The sequence below is a fragment of the Oncorhynchus kisutch genome, linkage group LG18 (assembly GCF_002021735.2).
Source record: "Oncorhynchus kisutch isolate 150728-3 linkage group LG18, Okis_V2, whole genome shotgun sequence".
Taxonomy (NCBI): domain Eukaryota; kingdom Metazoa; phylum Chordata; class Actinopteri; order Salmoniformes; family Salmonidae; genus Oncorhynchus; species Oncorhynchus kisutch.
This window is the reverse complement of record NC_034191.2, coordinates 47,646,916-47,669,225: the sequence shown is the minus strand read 5'-3', so window position 1 is coordinate 47,669,225 and position 22,310 is coordinate 47,646,916. Positions and strand designations below refer to the sequence as shown.

General features: G+C 43.9%; 1 protein-coding gene across 10 annotated transcripts in view; it reads left to right on the top strand.

Annotated features, from left to right (window-relative positions):
• The first annotated feature begins 15,048 nt into the window (after nt 1-15,048).
• The window catches only part of LOC109908815 (protein scribble homolog), a 125,613-nt gene continuing 118,351 nt past the window's right edge, over nt 15,049-22,310 (top strand). For 4 of the 10 annotated variants that reach the window (XM_031796189.1, XM_031796188.1, XM_031796187.1 and 1 more), the window contains exon 1: nt 15,050-16,350. In XM_031796189.1, the coding sequence (XP_031652049.1) occupies nt 16,192-16,350 (159 nt within the window). In that variant the 5' untranslated portion in view covers nt 15,050-16,191. Of the gene's footprint in view, nt 16,351-22,310 lie in introns of all 10 variants that reach the window. The other 6 variants (XM_031796184.1, XM_031796186.1, XM_031796183.1 and 3 more) reach the window with 2 other exon arrangements.

Here is a 22,310-nt window from a genome sequence, read left to right as displayed (position 1 = left end):
CAATAGTGTGAAAAAAAGGTGTGTAGGCACTTTTTTTTTAAATTAAGAAACGACAGTAATAAGACATTTGAAAATAAGAGTAGCAAGGCTATATACAATTGAGGTAGTATGTACATGTATAGTTAAAGTGACTGCATATAAGATAAACAGAGTAGCAGCAGCTTAAGGGGGGGGGGGGGGGGGGTGCACACAATGCAAATAGTCCGGGTAACCATTTGGTTGCCTTTTTGTCCTGGACTTGGAACTCCGGTACCACTTGCCATGCGGTAGTAGAGAGAACAGTCTGGCTGGGGTCTTTGACAATTTTTAGGGCCTTCCTCTGGCACTTCCTGGTGTAGAGGTCCTGGATGGCAGGCAGCTTTACCCTCTAAAGTGCCTTGCGGTCGGAGGCCGAGCAATTGCCATTCCAGCCAGCGATGCAACCGACAGGATGCTCTCGATGTTGCAGCTGTAGAATCTTTTGAGGATCTCAGGACCCATGCCAAATCTTTTTAGTTTCCTAAGGGGGAATAGGCTTTGTCGTGCCCTTTTCACAACTGTCTTGGTGTGTCTGGACCATTCTAGTTTGTTGTTGATGTGGACATCAAGGAACTTGAAGCTCTCAACCTGCTCCACTACAGCCCCGTCGATGACAATGGGGGCGTGCTCGGTGCTCTTTTTCCTGTAGTCCACAATCATCTCCTTAGTCTTGGTTACATTGAGGGATAGGTTGTTATTCTGGCACCACCCAGCCAGGTCTCTGACCTCCTCCCTATAGGCTGTCTCGTCGTATAGGGAGGAGGTCAGAGACCTGGCCGGGTGGTGCCAGAATATCAACCTATCTATGGATTTCACATGACTCAGAATACAGATATGCATTTGTTGGTCACAGATACCTTTAAAAATGTAGGGGCATGGATCAGAAGTAGGGGCGTTACCACCATTTGCCCCTTGCATAGAGTTGATCAGGCTGTTGATTGTGGCCTGTGGAATGTTTTCCCACTTTTCAATGGCTGTGTGAAATTGCTGGATATTGGCGGGAACTGGAACACGTCACACACGTTGATCCGGAGCATCCCACACATGCTCAATAGGTGACATGTCTGGTGAGTATGCAGGCCATGGAAAAACTGGGACATTTTCAGCTTCCAGGAATTGTGTACAGATATTTGCGACATGGGACCTTGCATTATCATGCTGAAACGAGGTGATGGCACGACAATTGGCCTCAGGATCTCGTCACAGTATCTCTGCCATTGATAAAATGTAACTGTGTTCGTTGTCCGCAGTGGTGATTTTAATGTACATTTTGGTGGGGCAAAAACACAGTGGGATGCATGCCAGCAAAGCCACAATACATGAATTGCACTATAATGGTGTCCACAAACTGTTAAGGACTACATAAAGCTTTCCCAACAGTAGTCCCAACATCTTACCACTGCTACACCAGGCTATCTGCGGAGCCTTGACTGGCAGCAAAACAGTTCATTCAGGCATTTACTGCCTTTTAAAAAAACATAGCTGATATGGCTGACTTGCTTAAACAAATGTGGATTAAGATATTGATGAGCGAGCTAGGACGGACGTAGTCAATAAAACATGGGCCGTTCTTAGTGTTCTCCATGTACACCAAGTCAGAACCGTAGAATAAAGAAGGGGGGGAAAGCAGACAATGAAAGCTTTTACAATATTCAATGATTACATTTATTTTAAATAGGTTATATGTGCCCCACTAAGTCAGAAGAGTTTCCGAAATTAAGTGGTAAATAGACCAAATTAGTAGGGTGAGGCACATGGGCTACTAAAACTTACTACACAACATACACTTAGTATTACTTTCTTAGCTACAGTATACATATCTCCCTGGCGTATTACATAATTTATGCAGCAGCATACAATACATTTTTGGACTCACCTTGTTGTCCTGTGCTCACTTGAACAGAAAGGTAGCGCTGTGGTCCTTCGTGGGCAGTCTGGCATTCTCTGGATTTATATGGTGCTTTCAAAACAACTGGGAACTCTGAAAAAAACAAGGTTGAATCATGATGACGTCATTGATCTTCAGGTCGTAGCTCTAGGAAGAGGCCAGATTTACAGTTCAAAATGTATTTTCCCAGTCGGAGCTCATTTATTCCCAACTTCTCAGCTGTCTTGAACTCACTGAAGTCAAGTTTTCGCAGTTGAGAGTAAACAGTTATTTTTGAGCACTGCACAAATCATGCTTCATTGACAGCATGGCCAATATTGAATGTTTATAATTTTAAACTTGGAAAAGAGCCCCTTAATCCCAGATTTGGGACCAGACAGCCGCTTTCACTGATTCCTTCCAAATTTGCCATTTCCAACTTGTTGTGTAATGTTTATGTCCAATGGCCGATGAGCATCGATACGTTTTATCAAAAATTTCCCTTCGTTATTTCTATTCATATGACATGGATAAAAAAAAAAAATTCCTAGGTCATTTAGGATCACCACTTTATTTTAAGAATGTGAAATGTCAGAATAATAGTAGAGAGAATGATTTATTTCAGCTTTTATTTCTTTCATCACATTCCCAGTGGGTCAGAAGTTTACAAACACTCAATTAGTATTGGTAGGATTGCCTATAAATTGTTTAACTTGGTGGGTCAAACATTTCAGGTAGCCTTCCACACTAAGTTGGGTGAATTTTGGCCCATTCCTCTTGACAGCTCGTGTAACTGAGTCAGGTTTGTAGGCCTCCATGCTCCATGCTTTTCAGTTCTGCCCTCACATTTTCTATAGGATTGGGTCAGTGCTTTGTGATGGCCACTGCAATACCTTGACTTTGTTGTCCTTAAGCCATTTTGCCACAACTTTGGAAGTATGGTTGGGGTCATTGTCCATTTGGAAGACCCATTTGCAACCAAGCTTTAACTTCCTGACTGATGTCTTGAGATGCTGCTTCAATATATCCACATCATTTTCCTCTCATCATGATGCCATCGATTTTGGGAAGTGCACCAGTCCTTCCTGCAGCATTGCACCCCCACAACATGATGCTGCCACGCCCGTGCTTCACGGTTGGGATAGTGTTCTTTGGCTTGTAAGCCTCCCCCTTTTTCCTCCAAACATATCCATGGTCATTATGGCCAAACAGTTCTAATTGTGTTTCATCAGACCAGAGGACATTTCTTTGTCCCCATGTGCAGTTGCAAACCGTAGTCTTGCTTTTTTTATGACGGTTTTGGAGCAGTGGCTTCTTCCTTGCTGAGCGGCCTTTCAGGTTATAGGACTCGTTTTACTGTGGCTATAGATAATTTTGTACCTATTTCCTCCAAATCAAATCAAATTTATTTATATAGCCCTTCGTACATCAGCTGATATCTCAAAGTGCTGTACAGAAACCCAGCCTAAAACCCCAAACAGCAAGCAATGCAGGTGGAGAAGCACGGTGGCTAGGAAAAACTCCCTAGAAAGGCCAATACCTAGGAAGAAACCTAGAGAGGAACCAGGCTATGTGGGGTGGCCAGTCCTCTTCTGGCTGTGCCGGGTGGAGATTATAACAGAACATGGTCAAGATGTTCAATGTTCATAAATGACCAGCATGGTCGAATAATAATAAGGCAGAACAGTTGAAACTAGAGCAGCAGCACAGTCAGGTGGAAGTTGAAACTGGAGCAGCAGCATGGCCAGGTAGACTGGGGACAGCAAGGAGTCATCATGTCAGGTAGTCCTGGGGCATGGTCCTAGGGCTCAGGTCAGTTGAAACTGGAACAGCAGCATGGCCAGGTGGACTGGGGACAGCATCTATTTCCTCCAGCATCTTCACAGGGTCGTTTGCTGTTGTTCTGGCATTGATTTATACTTTTTGCACCAAAGTATGTTAATCTCTAGGAGACAGAACACGTCTCCTTCCTGAGAAGTATGACGGCTGTGTTGCGCCACGGTGTTTATACTTTTGTACTATTGTTTGTACAGATGAACGTGGTACCTTCAGGTGTTTGGAAATTGCTCCCAAGGATGAACCAGACTTGTGGAGGTCTACAATAGTTTTCCTGAGGTCTTGGCTGATTTCTTTTGATTTCCCATGATGTCAAGCAAAGAGCCACTGAGATTGAAGGTAGGCCTTGAAATACATCCACAGGTACACCTTCAATTGACTCGAATGATGTCAATTAGCCTATCAGAAGCTTCTAAAGCCATGACATCATTTTCTGGAATTTCCCAAGCTGTTTAAAGGCACAGTCAACTTAGTGTATGTAAACTTCTGACCCACTGGAATTGTGATACAGTGAATTATAAGTGAAATAATCTGTCTATGAACAATTGTTGGAAAAATGACTTGTGTCATGCACAAAGTAGATGTCCTAACCGACTTGCCAAAACTATAGTTTACTAACAAGAAATTTGTGGAGTGGTTGAAAAACGAGTTTTAATGAATCCAACCTAAGTGTATGTAAACTTCCAACTTAAACTGTATTTGAGAGTGTGCCAGGCGTAAAATTGTACATAGGTGTGCTAATATGGGCTCAGACTCTCGAAGAGCAGAACACAAGGTTGAAAGCAGCACTTGATCTAATGGACTAAATTTAAACGCAGACAAATGTGAATTCATAAAAACACCAATAACCTTATTGGGTGAAAAACCAAAATCTCAGCAAATGCCTCTAAAGTAGGTTAATTTTCAATCCCAATGATAATAACTAACTATCAATTGCTCTGACCAATCCCCAAGGTTTGTAAAACCATGGGTTTAATAATAATTAGTCAAAGACTCAGTTTATGCAAAAGGTTAGTACAGTTTATTCAGAGAATGTTCTAAAGTCAAGAATACAAAGACATCCATTTTATAGCTGCGCACATACTTCCACACAAACAGTAGATATCCTACACACATACATACACACACAAACATTAGGTATCCTACGCACATACTGTCTCACTACCCAGCCGACAGAGATTAGGGAGACCTTTGGACCTTGAGACGTACTCCCTGTCCTCTCCCAATCTCTAGTCAGGTCGGCACCGAATTTTGCTCAGACAGTCTGTGTTTGATACTATAAACAATATATTGTACAGATGTATTGTTTTACCCTAATTCTGACTAAAAACTACACTCATGGATATATAATTCTACTGACTAAAACCACACACATCATTAGAATAATCTCATGATTCTAATCAAATCAAATCAAATTTATTTATATAGCCCTTCGTACATCAGCTGATATCTCAAAGTGCTGTACAGAAACCCAGCCTAAAACCCCAAACAGCAAGCAATGCAGTTGTAGAAGCGATCAGGGTGGAATATTCTAGTCATTAATTTAAACATATAAATCCCATTGACACATACACACCACCAAGGGTACAGAGACTGTTTCTAAAACTTCTGAAATATGACTTGCAACTTGAGTACAGGCCAGGGAAAGAATTGTTAGTGCCAAACACATTGATTGTCCAGAGCTTTTGACAGCTCAGAACCAAACCAGATATATGAGCAGGACGAGACCATACATGTCAACCTTATCAGAAAGAGTTGCCCAGTATCAGATGAAATGTGGACAGTTACTTCACGTGCTACTGTAGAAGATGTGTGTTTGCAAAAGCTGATTCAAGCCATAACATGTGAGTGGTCTGTACAAACTATGCCATACCCTTATGGTTAATACAGTGATGAGCCATCTGTACTTGATCGAGTTCTGTTTAACGGTTCAAGAATTGTGGTACCAAGTGTGTTACAGAAAAACATGCTGATCAAAATACACAAGGGCCATCTAGGGATGGAAAAGTCATAACGACGTGCAAAAGCCGTGTTACTCTGGCCTAAGATGATTGCTGATATAGAGCAGACAGTCCGAGCCTGTGAAACATGACAAAAATACAGGTCAAAACAGAGCAAATAGCCAATGTGGGTTGAGGAAAAGAAGTGTTGAGACCAACTATGTTCTACGGATGGACTATTACTCTCATTACCCAGAAGGACACTACTTCTAGTCAGGTGTTAACTCATATTAAGTCATTATTTGCTCGCCATGGGGTCGCAGAGGTAGTCCGTAAGGACAAGGCCTCACAGTTCAGCTTTCAGTGATTTAGCTAAACTGTACAGGTTCAAGCATGTCACATCCAGCCCACTGTACCCACAGTCTCATGGGTTAGTCGAGAACGGTGACAAAACAGTGAAACTACTGCTTAAGAAAGGTCTCGACTGAAAGACAGATCCGTATCTAGCTTTTTTAAACTACAGAGACTGTCTCCTGCAGAGATGTTGTTCAACAGAAAGCTCAAAACTAGGTTGCCAGTACTCCTAGAAAAGAGAAAGATGACAAGGTCATTCTTAACAAACGGAGAGAAAAGAGTATACAGAAAAGGTACTATGACAAAGGCTCCAAGGTGCTCAGTGCACTCAGTCCCAAAAAATTGGGTGAAAATGCAAGAGGGTTAAATATGGAGCATTGAGGCCCATGTAGTGAAAACAGTGGCAACCACTTCATATGATGTAATGACACCTGAGGGAGTTACATACAGGAGAAAAGGAGGCACTTGTTACATGTACCTGAGTATGAACAAACAGACAGGCAAGAGAGTGAGATTACATGTCAGACAACGTCAAGCCCAGACCAGAGCAGCCTGTTGAAATGAGAGGCTGATTGAGGAAGTATACGTATACATTTTTAAAAAGTAACACAATAACGAGGCTATATACAGGGAGTACCAGTGCGCGGGGATACAAGTTAGAGGTAATTTGAACATGTTGGTAGGGGTCAAGTGACTATGCATAGAAAATAAACGGTGAGTAGCAGCAGTGTACAAAACAAATGGGTTTGGGGGGGGGGTCAATGTAGTAGTCCGGTGACCATTTGATTAGTTGTTCAGCAGTCTTATGGCTTGGGCGTAGAAGCTGTTAAGGAGCCTTTTGGCCCTAGACTTGGTGGTCCGGTACTGCTTGCCCATGCGGTAGCAGAGAAACCGTCTGTGACTGGGGTGACTGGAGGCTTGGTCAATTTTATGGGCTTTCTTCTGACACCGCCTATTATATATATATACAGTGCCTTGCGAAAATATTCGGCCCCCTTGAACTTTGCGACCTTTTGCCACATTTCAGGCTTCAAACATAAAGATATAAAACTGTATTTTTTTGTGAAGAATCAACAACAAGTGGGACACAATCATGAAGTGGAACAACATTTATTGGATATTTCAAACTTTTTTAACAAATCAAAAACTGAAAAATTGGGCGTGCAAAATTATTCAGCCCCTTTAAGTCAAGTTTCCTCCTACTCGGTGTGCGCCCAGTGTAAGGCTCCTAGGCACCTGCCCAGAGGGAAGCTACACCCCTTACCCTTTCCACAGCGGCCTTGGTCACACCTGTCGTTGGATTTTCTTACCGACCTTCCCCCCTCACAGGGAAACACCACGATCCTGGTCGTTGTGGATCGGTTCTCTAAGTCCTGCCATCTCCTTCCTCTGCCCGGTCTCCCTACGGCCCTACAGACTGCAGAGGCCTTGTTTACACACGTCTTCCGGCACTACAGGGTGCCTGAGGATATAGTGTCTGATTGAGGTCCCCAGTTCACTTCGAGGGTCTGGAAGGCGTTCATAGAACGTCTGGGGGTCTCGATCAGCCTTACCTCAGGGTTTCATCCCGAGAGTAATGGGCAGGTGGAGAGAGTGAACCAGGATGTGGGCAGGTTTCTGTGGTCGTATTGCCAGGATCGGCCGGGGGAGTGAGCAGCGTTCGTGCCCTGGGCCGAGATGGCTCAGAACTCGCTTTGCCACTCCTCCACTAACCTCTCCCCCTTCCAGTGCATACTGGGGTACCAGCCAGTTCTGGCGCCTTGGCATCGGAGTCAGATCGAGGCTCCTGCGGTGGACGACTGGTTCAGGCGCACGGAGGAGACATGGAACGCCACCCATGTTCACCTCCAGCGGGTCATGCTGCGCCAGAAAACCAGCGCAGACCGTCCCAGACCGTCCCCGCCCGGTGTTCGAACTGGGGAACCGGCTCTGGCTCTCGACCCGGAACCTGTCCCTCTGTCTGCCCTGCCAGAAGCTGTGTCTGCGGTTTATGGGGCCATTTAAAGTCCTGAGGAGAGTGAGCAAGATTTGTTATAGGTTACAACTTACCCCTGATTACCGTATTAACCCCTCGTCCCATGTGTCTCTCCTCAGGCCGGTGGTGGTTGGCCCGCTCCACGAGTCTGAGGTGCGGGAGGTTCCTCCACCCCCTCTATCCTGGATTCGAGGCGTTGTGCGAGGGGCTTTCAGTACCTCGTGGAGTGTGAGGGGTATGGTCCGGAGGAGAGGTGCTGGGTTCTGGTGGAGGATGTGTTGGACCCTTCAATGCTGTGGGAGTTCCAACGTCTCCTTCCGGATCGCCCTGCGCCTCGCCCTCAAGGTCGTCTCCGAGGCCGGCGTCGGTGTGCTGCTGGAGCCGCACGTCAATGGGGGGCACTGTCATGACTTACGCCGTTGGCGGTCGGCGTCGCCGGTCTTCTAGCCATCATCGATCAACTTTTCATTTTCCTTGTGTTTTGTCTTGTTTTTCCTCACACCTGGTTTCAATTCCCTCAATAATTTGTTGTGTATTTAACCCTCTGTTCCCTGCATGTCTTTGTCTAGGATTGTTTATTGTAAGTGCTTGTGCACGTGTTGTTTGGTGCGCAACGGGTTTTGTACCCAACTTATTCTTGTTGTTTTTATGCCGTGGGTTTTGCTATTAAACTGCTCCGGCTAATACCAAGTTCTGCTCTCCTGCGTCTGACTTCCCTGCCACCGATTACGCAACCCCTTACACTAGGCCACAGGAACATTCAATGTCGTCTTGGTAAGCAACTCCAGTGTATATTTGTCCTTGTGTTTTACTGCTGTTTTCGTTCTGCTGAAAGGTGAATTTGTCTCCCAGGGTTGTGTTTCGGAGGACACACGGCTCTCGACCTTCGCCTCTCCCGAGTCCGTACAGGAGTTGCAGTGATGAGACAAAAATGTAACTACCAATTGGATATGGAATTAACAAAAAATGTTATAAAAAAATAAAAATTAACTCTGTTTTAAAAACTTGCCATAACAAAAGGGTTAAATACATTTTGACTCAAGACATTTAAGCTTTTCATTTTTAATTAACTTGTAAACATTTCTAAAAATATAATTCCACTTTGACATGATGGAGTATTGTGTGCAGATCAGTGACATAAAATCTCAATTTAATCCATTTTAAATTCAGGCTGTAACACAACAAAATGTGGAAAAAGTGAAGGGGTCTGAGTACTTTCCGATTGCACATATCCCAACCAGAAGCCATGGATTACAGGTAACATCTACACGAGCTAAAGGCTAGAGCTGCCACTTTCAAGGAACGGGACACTAATCCCGACGCTTACAATAAATCCTGCTTTTCCCTCCGACGAACCATCAAACAGACAAAGCGTCAGTACAGGACTAAGATCGAATCCTACTACACCAGCTCTGACGCTCGTCGGATGTGGCAGGGCTTGCAAATTATTGCGGATTACAAAGGGAAACCTAGCCGCGAACTGCCTAGTGATGCAAGCCTGCCAGGCGAGCTAAATGCCTTCTATGCTCGCTTCGAGGCAAGCAAACTAAACCATACATTAGACCACCAGCTGTTCCGGACGATCTCCGTAGCTGATGTGATAAAGACCTTTAAACAGGTTAACATTCATAAGGCTGCAGGCGCAGACCGATTACCAGAATGCTTACTCAGAGCATGCGCTAACCAGCTGGCAAGTGACTTCACTGACATGTTCAATCTCTCCTTGAACCAGTCTGTAATACCTACATGTTTCAAGCAGACCACCATAGTCTCTGTGCCCAAGAACGACAAGGTAACCAGTCTAAATGACTATCGCCCTGTAGCACTCACATCTGTAGCCATGAAATGCTTTGAAAGGCTGGTCATTACTCACATCAACACCATCATCCCAAAGCATACCACCCCAACAGATCCACAGGAGATGCAATTTATATTGCATGCCACACTGCCCTTTCCCACCTGGACAAAAGGAACACCTACTTGAGAATGCTGTTCATTGACTACAGCTCAGCGTTCCATGGGACTGAACACATCCCTCTGCAACTGGATCCTGTACATCCTGACGGGCTCAAATTGCACTTCTCTGCTTAAATGCACATAAACACAACAGCAGTATATTCACATTAGCAACAAAATAACAACCCAGGTGGTGAGGGTAGGCAACAACACTTCCGCTACGCTGACCCTCAACACGGGGCCCCTCAGGGGTGCGTGCTTAGTCCCCTCCTGTACTTCCTGTTCACCATCAACTGCATGGCCGTGCACGACCCCAACACCATTATTAAGTTTGCCGACGACATGACGGTAGAAGTCCTGATCACCAACGACAACAACAGCCTATAGGGAGGAGTTTAGAGACCTGGCAATGTGGTGCCAGGACAACAAAGTATCCTTCAACGGAAACAAGACAAAAGAGCTGATTGTATACTACAGGAGGGTCAAGCATGCCCCCATTCACATCGACAGAGCTGGAGTGGAGCGGGTCGTGAGCTTCAAGTTCCTCAGTGTCCACATCACTAAGGACATGTCATGGTCCAAACACACCAACACAGTCATGAAGAGGGTACGACAATGCCTCTTCCCCCTAAGGAGGCTAAAGATATTGGTCATGGGCCCTCAGATCCTCAAAGTTCTACAGCTGCAACATTGAAAGCATCTTGACTGGCTCCATCACCTTGTGGTATGGCAACTACTTGGCATCCGACCTTAAGACGTTACAGAGGGTAGTGCGTACAGCCCAGTACATCAAATAAATAAATACAGTATATACATGTATATTGGTCGCATACACATATTTAGCAGATGTTATTGCGGGTGTAGCGAAATGCTTGCCACTGGGGCTGAGCTCCCTGCCATCCAGGTGGTGTCAGAGGAAGGTCCCTAAAAATGGTTAGACTCCAGACACCCAAATCATAGACTGTTCTCTCTGCTACCACACGGCAAGCGGTACCGGAGCGCCAAGTCTGAGACCAAAAGGCTCCTGAAAAGCTTCTACCTCCAAGCCATAAGAATGCTAAACAGTTCATCAAATGGCTACCCGGACATTTTTTTTTTCACTGGCTCTCTTGCACTTGCTCTATGCACACTCACTGGACACTACCAACACACCCACACATACTACACTGACACTCCAATACGCTCACACACACAAAACAATTTCACACTCTTTCATACTCTTCACATATGCTGCTGCTACTCTGTTTATTATCTATCCTGATTGCCTAGTCACTTTACCCCTACCTACATGTACATATTACCTCAACTACCAACACTGTGTTACTCTGTTAATCATCTATCCTGATTGCCTAGTCACTTTTACCCTTACCTACATGTACATGCAGTATTACCTCCAATTACCTCAACTACCTCGTACCCCTGCACATTGACTCCATACCGGGACTCCTTGTATATAGCCTTGTTATTGTTATTGTATTGTGTTACTATTTCCTTTTTTTATTTAGCTAATTGTTCATAGTTTTTAACTCTGCATTGTTGGGAAAGGGCTCTACACCTGTTGTATTCGGCACAATTGACAAATACAATTTTATTGATTGATTGAAACAGGATGATTCCAAATTATTTTATAAATGCCGACAGATAATTTGTTCTTTTGACATAGTGGGATCTTTCTGTCTGTAAAATTAATTATGCGATAAATGCCTGTGGAAACACTTTTATGCAGCAAATATTAATATAATGACCATCATGTTGAAGTAAATCTGGAGTCACGCGATGATATTGTTTGTGGTCCTCCATAAATTAAACACACCACTGGTGGGAAAATTCGCACCTTTTCTTGATGAAGATTTTAGAATATTTGCATGAAAATCTGTCGCCAATTGGATGGAAACCTAGCTACAGTTTGTTTGTATGTACCCAACCCACACTGTATCTGCCAGCTGTTGGCTAGAGCAAGACCATATGTGCAAGACCATAGTAGGCACATTCGCTCCTACTGCATATAACGCAAAACATTATTATTATTTTTTTTATTTAGTACATGGGAATATAACCTCTAAAGTTATTTGTATGTATGAAATTCCCACAGTTTTAAGACTATTTTACGTGACATCTGTCTGTAGATTCTGGAGGCTCTTTTTTTCAAGGTTAAATCATTTATTGGTCGTAGCTTGATCATATCTTTGCAAATTATGCCTGAAAACTTGTTGGTAACTGTCTACCATGAATGAGGTCACATAGAGTACCAGTCAAAAGTTTGGACACAGCTACTCATTCAAGGGTTTTTCTTTATTTTCACTATTTTCTACATTGTAAAATAATAGTGAAGAGATCAAAACACATATAGAATATATTATTTTTACTACTGTGTACATTGTAGAATGATAGTGAAAACAAATAACACAAACGGAATCATGTAGTAACCCAAAAAGTGTTAAACAAATTAAAATATATTTTCAATTTTAGATTCTTCGAAGTAGCCACCCTTTGCCTTGATGACAGCTTTGCACACTCTTGGCATTCCAGCTTCACCTGAAATGCTTTTCCAACAGTCTTGAAGGAGTTCCCACATATGCTGAGCACTTGTTGGCTACTTTTCCTTCACTCTGCGGTCCAACTTATCCCAAACCATCTCAATTGGATTGAGGTTGGGTGTTTGTGGATGCCAGGTCATCTGATGCAGCACTCCATCACTCTCCTTCTTGGTCAAATAGCTCTTACACAGCCTGGAGGTGTGTTTGGTCATTTTCCTGTTGAAAAACAAATGATCGTCCCACTAAGTGCAAACCAGATGGGATGGCGTATTGCTGCAGAATGCTGTGGTAGCCATGCAGGTTAAGATTGTGATTTATTTAGAATTCAAGGCAGACAGTGTTACCAGCAAAACACCCCCACACCATCACACGTCCTCCTCCATGCTTCACGGTGGGAACCATACATACTCCACGTCTCACAAAGACAGCGGTTGGAACCAAAAATCTCAAATTTTGACTCATCAGACCAAAGGACAGATTTCCACCAGTCTAATGTCCATTGCTCATGTTAAGAAGCAAGTATCTTCTTATTATTGGTGTCCTTTATGTAGGGGTTTCTTTGCAGCAATTCCACCATGAAGGCCTGATTCACGCAGTCTCCTCTGAACAGTTGATGTTGAGATGTGTCTGTTGCTTGAACTCTGTGAAGCATTTATTTGGGCTGCAATTTCTGAGTCTGGTATCTCTAATGAACTTATCCTCTGCCCCAGAGGTAACTCTGGGTCTTCCTGTCCTGTGGCGATCCTCATGAGAGCCAGTTTCATCATAGCGCTTGATGGTTTTTGCGACTGCACTTGAAGAAACTTTAAAAGTTCCTTCATGTCTTAAAGTAATGATGGACTGTTGTTTCTCTTTGATTTTTTTAGTTGTTCTTGCCATAATATGGACTTGGTCTTTTACCAAATAGGGCTACCTTCTGTATAGCACCCCTACCTTGTCACAACACAACTGATTAGCTCAAGCGCATTAAGAAGGATGAAATTCCACCAATTAACCTTTAACAAGGCCTACCTGTTAATTAAAAATGCATTCCAGGGACTACCTAATTTGTATTTTAAAAAATGTTATGTGACCTTTTTTAACTAGGCAAGTCAATTAAGAACAAATTCTTATTTACAATGACGGCCTACCAAACGGCAAAAGGCCTGCAGGGACGGGGGCTGGAATTAAAAATAAAATAAAACCATAGGACAAAACACACATCACGACAAGAGAGACAACACTACATAAAGAGAGACCTGAGACAACAACATGGCATGGCAGCAACACATGACAACAGCATGGTAGCAACACAACATGGCAGCAGCACAACATGGTACACACATTATTTGGCACAGACAACAGCACAAAGGGCAAGAAGGTAGAGACAACAACACATCATGCAAATCAGCCACAACTGTCAGTAAGAGTGTCCATGATTGAGTCTTTGAATGAAGAGATTTAGATAAAACTGAAGCTGGTTGAGAGAAAGCCAAGAGTGTGCAAAGCTGTCATCAAGGCAAAGGGTGGCTACTTTGAAGAATCTAAATATATATATTTTGATTTGTTTAACACTTTTTTGGTTACTACATGTTTCTTTGTGTTATTTCATAGTCTTGATGTCTTCACTATTATTCTACAATGCATTTCAATTCTACAATGTAGAATAATAGTAAAAAATAAAGAAAACCCCTTGAATGAGTAGGTGTGTCCAAACTTTTGACTGGCACTGTATCCACCTGTCATCGGACCCGCTTTCGCAAACTTGTGTTATTACATTACGCATTTGTTGAATTGGGCTGTGCAGTCTGTCTACTTCGCTTTCATTACCGCTAGATGGGGCAATTTATTAAGCAACAAAAGTAGAGCTTTTTCAAACTTTAACATAAAGCCAACCTGGCCTGGCTGACGCGACCCTCGGGTGAGCTGTGACCACACAGGTCTGGACACACAGGACTCCGGTTGATGCAATATTCGCTCAGAAGTTGTGCGACGGGTTTCACTCTTCTCTCTTTTTTTTTGGGGGGGGGGGGGGGGGGAGGGTGAACTTGAAAATGTGTTTGAAATAGAAAATTCAACTGTTTTAATGGAAGGGGGCGGCCTCGGGGGCTGTGCATGTGGGTGTTTGAGTGAGAAACACAGCCCTCTTCAGTATTATTATTGACACATTGTGCCAACAACATCAAAGAGCCATTCCAGACTCTGAAGTCAGAATGAAAACCAGAATAAAGCCAACCCTCTTCTAAAAGTTATATCGAATACCTCCTAGCCCCTTGGGGTCGCTATTACCTATTTGCAGCTTGGGTGTTTGCCGGGGGAGGGAGGGAGAAGGACAAAATTGATGCACTTTATTTTATTATCCTGGATATGTGTGGCTGCGCTGACCGGCGTATGCAGTCCTATCAGTGTCGGGCAGTAGTTGTCCTCCAAAAAACTAAGGCCGATATCATCTCTATTCATTCTAGCAAATTTGATTTGATTTGGATGTCTATTCATTCTAGCAAAATATGAAGGAAATTCTGAGTAGGCACTAGGCATGCGTGTGAGATGATCGAGGTGTCAGTTGTAAATCGAGCGCACCCAGCTCCAACATCAATAGGGAGGAGTCAGTGGTCAGCGATCGCCACACACCCGGTCTGAGTGAGGAAACTCCAGAGCGGAATATTTTGCGACAGAGGATTTCTTCAATGTTCGCTAAAATAAGCAGTCAAAAATCCTGACATCTCGGACTTGTTCTTCGTGGCATCCCAGTCGTGCACAGTGGTAACCTCCAGTTTAGCCCTGCCCAGCCTCACACACCCCACCGGCCTGGCTCAAGGAGGGAGGGAAAATCCTACGGTTGTTGATATTGTGGGTTCAATAGTTGTTGCTTTACACGTGTCACGTCTTCTGGTTATTGTTTTCAGTGCAGACAGCTTTTGAAAGACTGCCCAGAATTGGTTTCGAATTTGGTAGATCGTTAAACTGCAAGTTTGTATCCGTAGCCTAAAGAGGCACGAGTGCTCACAAGCTAGTAACGTTAGCGACACAGTACAGCAGACGAGTTCCATCCCTCCAGACGTAACTTCAAGGGGCCATTCAGTGTGCCTACATGGGACTATTTCCGATAATGCAACAGCCTGTCATATTTTACCGATCAGCATTCTCGCATTGAGCAACATAACACACATTTGTAACGGGGAGCCGTATAATATTTGCTTAGTAAGCTAGCCATCTTGCTAGACAGGCCAGCTTCCTTGTATCAAATAGCAAACCGTCTAGTACTAGTAGCTAACGTAAATGGTGGCTGGACTGCGTTGTCAGAACTATGGAAATGAGAACGTTAGTTTGTTTTAAAGTGGCTGTTTTTTTTTAGATTATTAGCAAACCGTATATAATTTTAATGAGACATTGACTCCAAACACGGAAGCTAATAATCGTATTTAAAAAAAAAATGTAATTATCACATTTATGTTGGATTTAAGTCGCTGAGAGCCAACAAAATACTCAATTTTGGATATCAATTGACGAGACGAATGATTCCTGTGTCCCTGGTTTTAACTGGATTTGGCCTCCCCCTTTTGGTTCGACGCGGGAGCAGCGGGATTTCGACGTCCCACTCATCTGTCACGTCGATATTTGTATACATTTTCCTATCCCTCCCTCCCCTCCCACAACCTTTCCCCGTTTCTCTCTCCGATGCGGAGTGCTGAGTAACGCCGGCAACCAAATCGATAACGGCGGCCGGACATGCTGAAGTGTATCCCTTTGTGGCGTTGTAACCGCCACGTCGAGTCGGTGGACAAGCGACATTGTAATTTGCAAAATGTCCCCGACGAGATATTTCGCTACAGCCGCAGTCTGGAGGAGCTTCTCCTCGACGCTAACCAACTCCGAGAACTACCCAAGGTAAGCAACCAGTGATTTTCATTAGCACATTGTGGCCTATCCTGGCTATCCAAACCATTATGCATGGTCAAATCAAGGCTAGCGGAATGATCTCCAACCGCGAGCAACCCCCATGGAACAGGTGGCTGATGTTTTGATTTACTTTGCCTGCTATAAACATCTGGCAACATCAGTATAATTAACTGAGCATATTAACTAACTAATCCTGTCACGCAGGAACAACATACTGTTTATTTAGAAAGGGGTTTAAATGCCTTAAAATTCCAAACACCATATTGGGTGAGTGTTGTGGCTACTTTCATATTCTGGGGGCTAAGACTGTATACGCGGGAAGGTATGATGCTACCTTTATGTCCTCTTATTCTTGTCAATGGTTACTCCCCATGCATGTGTCATCAAAGTAGCTGAGAGAGGAGGTGTGTACCATCAGGCTGGCTGCTCAGAGCAGCTGACAGCACATTGTCAGCTGACAGCACATTGATAACAGCAGAGAATAGGAATCAGAGGAGAAACGGGTCTCTGCCTTCCTTGGATGCTTGCTGTGTGGAGTCAAGCAGAGGAGGCTCCTGCTTCAGAGTGGAGTGGGCATATGCTGCATGATATCAAATGTGCAGACGGACTCAGCGGATGAAAGGAGTCCACTGGCCTGCACTACGTTGCCCACAGTAACGGCACAGGCCGGTGGGATTGGAAACCCATTCACACTACTCCTACATGACAAATGACATAAGCTCTGCTGGCATGCCCCTCATGTTTATTTTTAGGGGAGCAGGATGGTTATCTGGCTGTGCATTATGTTCCCCTCCAGCTTCCAACACTCATTTACACCAGAGCACTGGGGCGCAAGAGTGACCTGACTTTCGCCTCATTATGCCGCTGTGTTCATTGTTCTGCTATGGGATAAGGGAATGGCTGTGCAAGATAATGGACATCAAGTTCATCAGAGATGTGTTGCTGCTCAGAAATGCTGAGACAGGCTCTCAGACATGGCTAGGTGGTGGTGGGGAGAGTGGCACAGTCACCAGTAGTTCTTCTGTCGTGTCGACAAACCCAAGGTCATAAGAAGCTACGCTAAGATGGCAAAGTCTACTGAAGTGTGCAGGTCCACAAGAATCTCTAGAGAGTTTGAATACCTGTGTAAGTAGTCACTTCTAGGCCTAAGTATTCTGCTTAGGCTGTTGACAGTCTACCACTTGAGTCATGCCCTGAGTCCCAGGCCATTATATTAAGATATGCAAGGTAAAGGTAATGAATCACAAATTGCATTTATTACTTAAGTTAGTAGAGAGAATGCAATTGTTCACAATCTAATCCAGTGAAAAACACAATCTGATTTGTCAACCAAGACCTCAGTTGCACTCGCTCTTAAAATGTCACTCACCTTTTGTCAGAGTTTTGTACATGGACATAACAGGGATGAGAGGGGCCGTGTGTGTGTGGCTGTTTGTGCCGACTTGACCAAAAAGCTCTGTTTATGACTAAGCTGAGCGGGCTGAGACTTGGCTCAGGCCCCTATGTTCACTGGAGGATAAAGGGAGAGGAGGGTGTTGGGGTGCAGCTCAGTGTTGCTCTAGGACTCACAAAAGCACACGCAGACATCCAGTTGTTTAATATTCAACCCAGCTGCTAGTTCAGCCAGATGCTGACTGGGGTTTCCTGACACAGATCAAGGCTGAGGTGGGGGGCTGTATCTAAGGGTGCATCGCCTGGTCTGCTTGACTCAGCATGACTGGGCCCAGTCATTGAAAGGAGGGCCTGGCGGTGCAGGGGACCGTGAGGCTGGCAGAAGGCATACACTCAGGACCACTAACACGGAACTGTATTTAGCCGAGAGACACAAATGTGGTGTGACAGAGCAGGTGGCCGTGTTGCGTGCAGACACAAAGCATATGGTCCCCTTGCCTGCATTTATAGAAAGGCTTCGGAGAGAGAGGGGGCCATCAGAGGTCAGACCCATAATAGGCCGTGTGGAGACAACATGGCAATAATGGTGAATGCTCAAACCATAATAGAATCGTGAGCTCTCATTCATCTCATTTGGTATCTCCTTGCCATGCTATGATGGCTATTCATGGCATCTCTAGCTCTCTACAGTTATCATAACTGTTTTTAACACACAATTTAATTTGAATTGTTGAGCAATGATTGGCATATAAAGCACGTTTCATTCCAGCAGCAACAGAAGCTGTAGGAGCAGCACTCGCTTTGTCTGACACATTTTCGCTTCAACTAGGCTCAATCTGTATGCTCTGCTATTACCAGCTAAAGGAAACCCTGGTCTGAAGGGATATAATTAATGGAATTCAAGAGTATGTTGTGTTCAAGAGTATGTTGCGTCTCAACTGAGGCCTGGCACAGCACAAAAACCCCAAATCATGTGAAGTAAGGGTCTAAAATGCAGCATGTGAATATGGATATTCTTTTTTTGAATTTATGTGTTTTTAGATCATTGACGTGAAAGACATGCTCCAGAACTTTGGTGATTACTATGTTTTAAAAAAAAAATTATGATGAATATTTCTGACATCCTCTTTGGGCAAGCATGCATGGAAAGTGATGTTTGAATCCTAAGGGATGCTGTCAAAAAGCGATTGAATTCAACTGGATTTACCCCAAAGAAAAGCATCTTTTCAGTTATGATATTTCAATTGCCTTTACTTTTTCAACTACTACAGACGCCTCTCCTGGTAACAGCCTACGGTGGTGACCGAATGGAGAGATTGTGGGTGTTATTGCACCGCCAAGTGTTCCAGCTCTCATTGACAATAATTGGCACACTCCACCTCACAAAAGTCACTGTGGAGATTGGCCACTCTGCAGCAAACCTAAACCCAGTGCTCCATACACAGACCCGATGTCTGTACCCAAAGCTGTCAGCTTGAGTTTTTCCAAGTCTGCTTGAGCAATGCTCAATGACATTTGGCACGCACAACCCATGAGGCATTAATATTCTCCGTACAGTCAGAAGGAAAATTGGATGTACTATGCAATGAGACAAATTAGTACTATAATGGGGATTGTGCTATGGAGTTTAGAGGGGTAGATTTTCTGTATAGGTTTTGGAAAGGGGTTTAACAGTGTGAACAGATGGAGATTCAGATGCCCTGACAGGTTCTTAGACTCACTGTGTGTTTCTTGAGCCCTACCTGGCAACCCTAGCTTATGTGAGCTGTAGTATTGCCTTTTTCAGTTAAGCATTGCATGGGAAAAATATGTTTTATCAAATGGCTCTGGGTTCCAGGTTGTTTTTCCTGATAAGGTTCTTTCTTTAGAAATATTATTCAGCATTGTATTACACTGGAAGAACAAAATTACATGTTGGATCAAGTTGTTCAACCCTATCAGCTCAAACAGAAAGCGCTACAGCACAGTAGGCTGTGCTGTCTTGGTACAAAATGAGGCTTGCCTCCATAGACCTCTCTTCTGGGGTGTATTCATTACAGAAATGTTTACCGTTGAAGAACCAAACAGAAGGAAGCAAAACGGGGAGGAACATACCTGAATTTGTCCAATAGAAACTCTCTTGAATTTTATATTTGGAATAAACTGTTTCGGATGCAAAACTATTGCAACCATGGCATAAAATGTATTTTTTGGTCCATCAGCCACAGAGGCAGCCCCCCCCCCCAAAAAAAAATGTGCAAAAATTACACCAAACGGATTAGCATGCTTTGTATTGTTTCTAAAACATATGTATTACTAGTAAAATGTATTACTTTGTTCCTGTGAGGTTGAGTCTGATTAGTAGAAGCATCTCTTCACTAGCAATTGAAACTCAGACAGAAAAACAACTTAGCCTAGTGAACAAAACAATGTAAATAGCCAAGAAACAAGGACAAAGTATCACTTTGTTTCAAGTAAATTAGATGAACTTTTATGCCTGTGCACAGCACTTCTAAAAATGTATTTTTCACTCAGCTCTTCACGTGCGCACAGCCCCCAGCCAGACAGTATATAGGATTCGTAGTTCTTTGATTTTGTGTAATTAATTGACCAGCTAGGAAACAAACTGCAGCTACTGCAGCATTTGTTACTATTAATGTGAACATACTTGACTATTTTTATTCACAAACGGGAGCCCAGACCACCCGCCAACGTGGCTGGTGAAATAGACCCACCAATGTAGGTGGCGGGTGTTAATTCTAGGCATAATGATTACACCCCTTTACTATACAGAACCCAGAAGGATCCTTGGAGAGCGCAGTCAGGAATTCCAACTCACGCCAATGTGTTCTGGGCCCTTAACATCAAGCCCCAGCTCTGTTTTCTCATTACGCAACGCTTAATCCTCACTATTCCTTAATGCGTCTTTTGTGTTGCTGCTAAGTAGGGCTCCTCAGTGGTTTTAACAAATAACACTGCCTCCTAATGCGAATGGAAAAAAAAAAACACTGAATGGAATTAGTCAGTTCAAGCACTCCTCTATCTCCAGTGTGTCTCTGAGAAGCAGAGGGTCATTAGACCTTCTCATGGGCAATCGTCTCTGTCAATGATTGAAGATGAACCGGTCATGTAAAGCGGATCGCTCATCCCCCAAGCTTTTGGACAGCTTTACCTGCTCTTCCTTTTCATGCTAACAAGGACAAGGCACTTCACTGCAAAGACGAAGTGGGACAGTGCGCGAAGCGGGGCAGTTTGAGTAGGCTGCTGATATTTCGGGGTGGGGCAGTGCATCAAGTCGGAGCAGTTTGAGTAGGCTACTGATATTTCCTTGGGTTGTTTGGCATGCAAAATGACTTGTAGATCAATGACTGACAACACATGCTTAGTTCAACATTGATGAAGCAGAAGCGTCAGTTGTCACAAAATATGATGTATTTTCTAAAGGTAGAAAGTAACATGAGCAAAAGGTTAGTGAATTGCGATTTGTAACTTTCGAATCGATTTCTGACTGATGCATGCTATACTTGGATCCGTTTGGGATCTGCGGACCAATAGTCAAATCTTAAACATTTTGAATCGAGACCGATGCGAATCGGTGAATCGTTACATCCCTAATAGCGAAACATTGACAAACAATTCACACCATGAAAACAATGCACCCGGATGGACTTTGGGTCCACTTTGCTCTGCTACTACTGAATGCCATGTAACCGTTTCCATTGTTTTTCCTTTACCGATATGAGTCATTTGTTTGAGCGAAGAGCAGTCTTTCACACATCAGCATTGTGTCTTGTTTGCAGATGTGAGATCCGAACAACCACATCCATTCATCCCGTCTCCCACCCTTTAACCTAATGGAGGTGTACATCTTCCCTTTAATATTTCAGGAGGAACATGCCTTCAAAATGAAACCACTTCCAACCTAGCCCTCTCCCAGAAAGTATCATCTTTACTGACCCACAGGGGCTCCACTTAAAAATACACAGAACCCCCCCCCCCCTTTTAGCGCCAGAAGTTCAGCATTAAAGTATATCCTAATGTCTGGCCAGGCATAAGAAGTAGTTCTCTGCCAGAATCTCTAGACCTAGCCTAGGCCTACACTGTGCAGATCCTGATTCCATAAAGTGCTGTACAGATTTGTAATTTTCCCCTCTATTCCAGCCTCTGTGACTCTGTTAGCTGAACTAGGCCATGACTGGTGATAAATCACACCTGCCACTGGTCCTCCCTGCGGTAAACCCACATTAGTTCCCCCCCCTTCCCCTGGCTCCGTCTGTCTCTCAAGGCAGTAAGTTTCCCAGAAGCATGGGAAAGTACACCAAAGGACTCTTCCTTTTTAGTCTGCATTTCTTTTGATGTAGTTTGGTTTTATGGATCTCTCAAGGCTGACATTGAGTCTGCTGAGAGAAGTCTGCACTGGCCAATCCTTAAGCCAAATCAAAGTCGAACGTCCTCATTGTGTGTGTGTGCACAATCCGAAAGCTGTGTCCCACTTCTGAGAAGAGCCAAGTATGTGAAAGGTAACCAGAAGTGAGGAGCTAGTGGAGAAGCATTGTGAAAGAGGTAGAGGTCCCTCT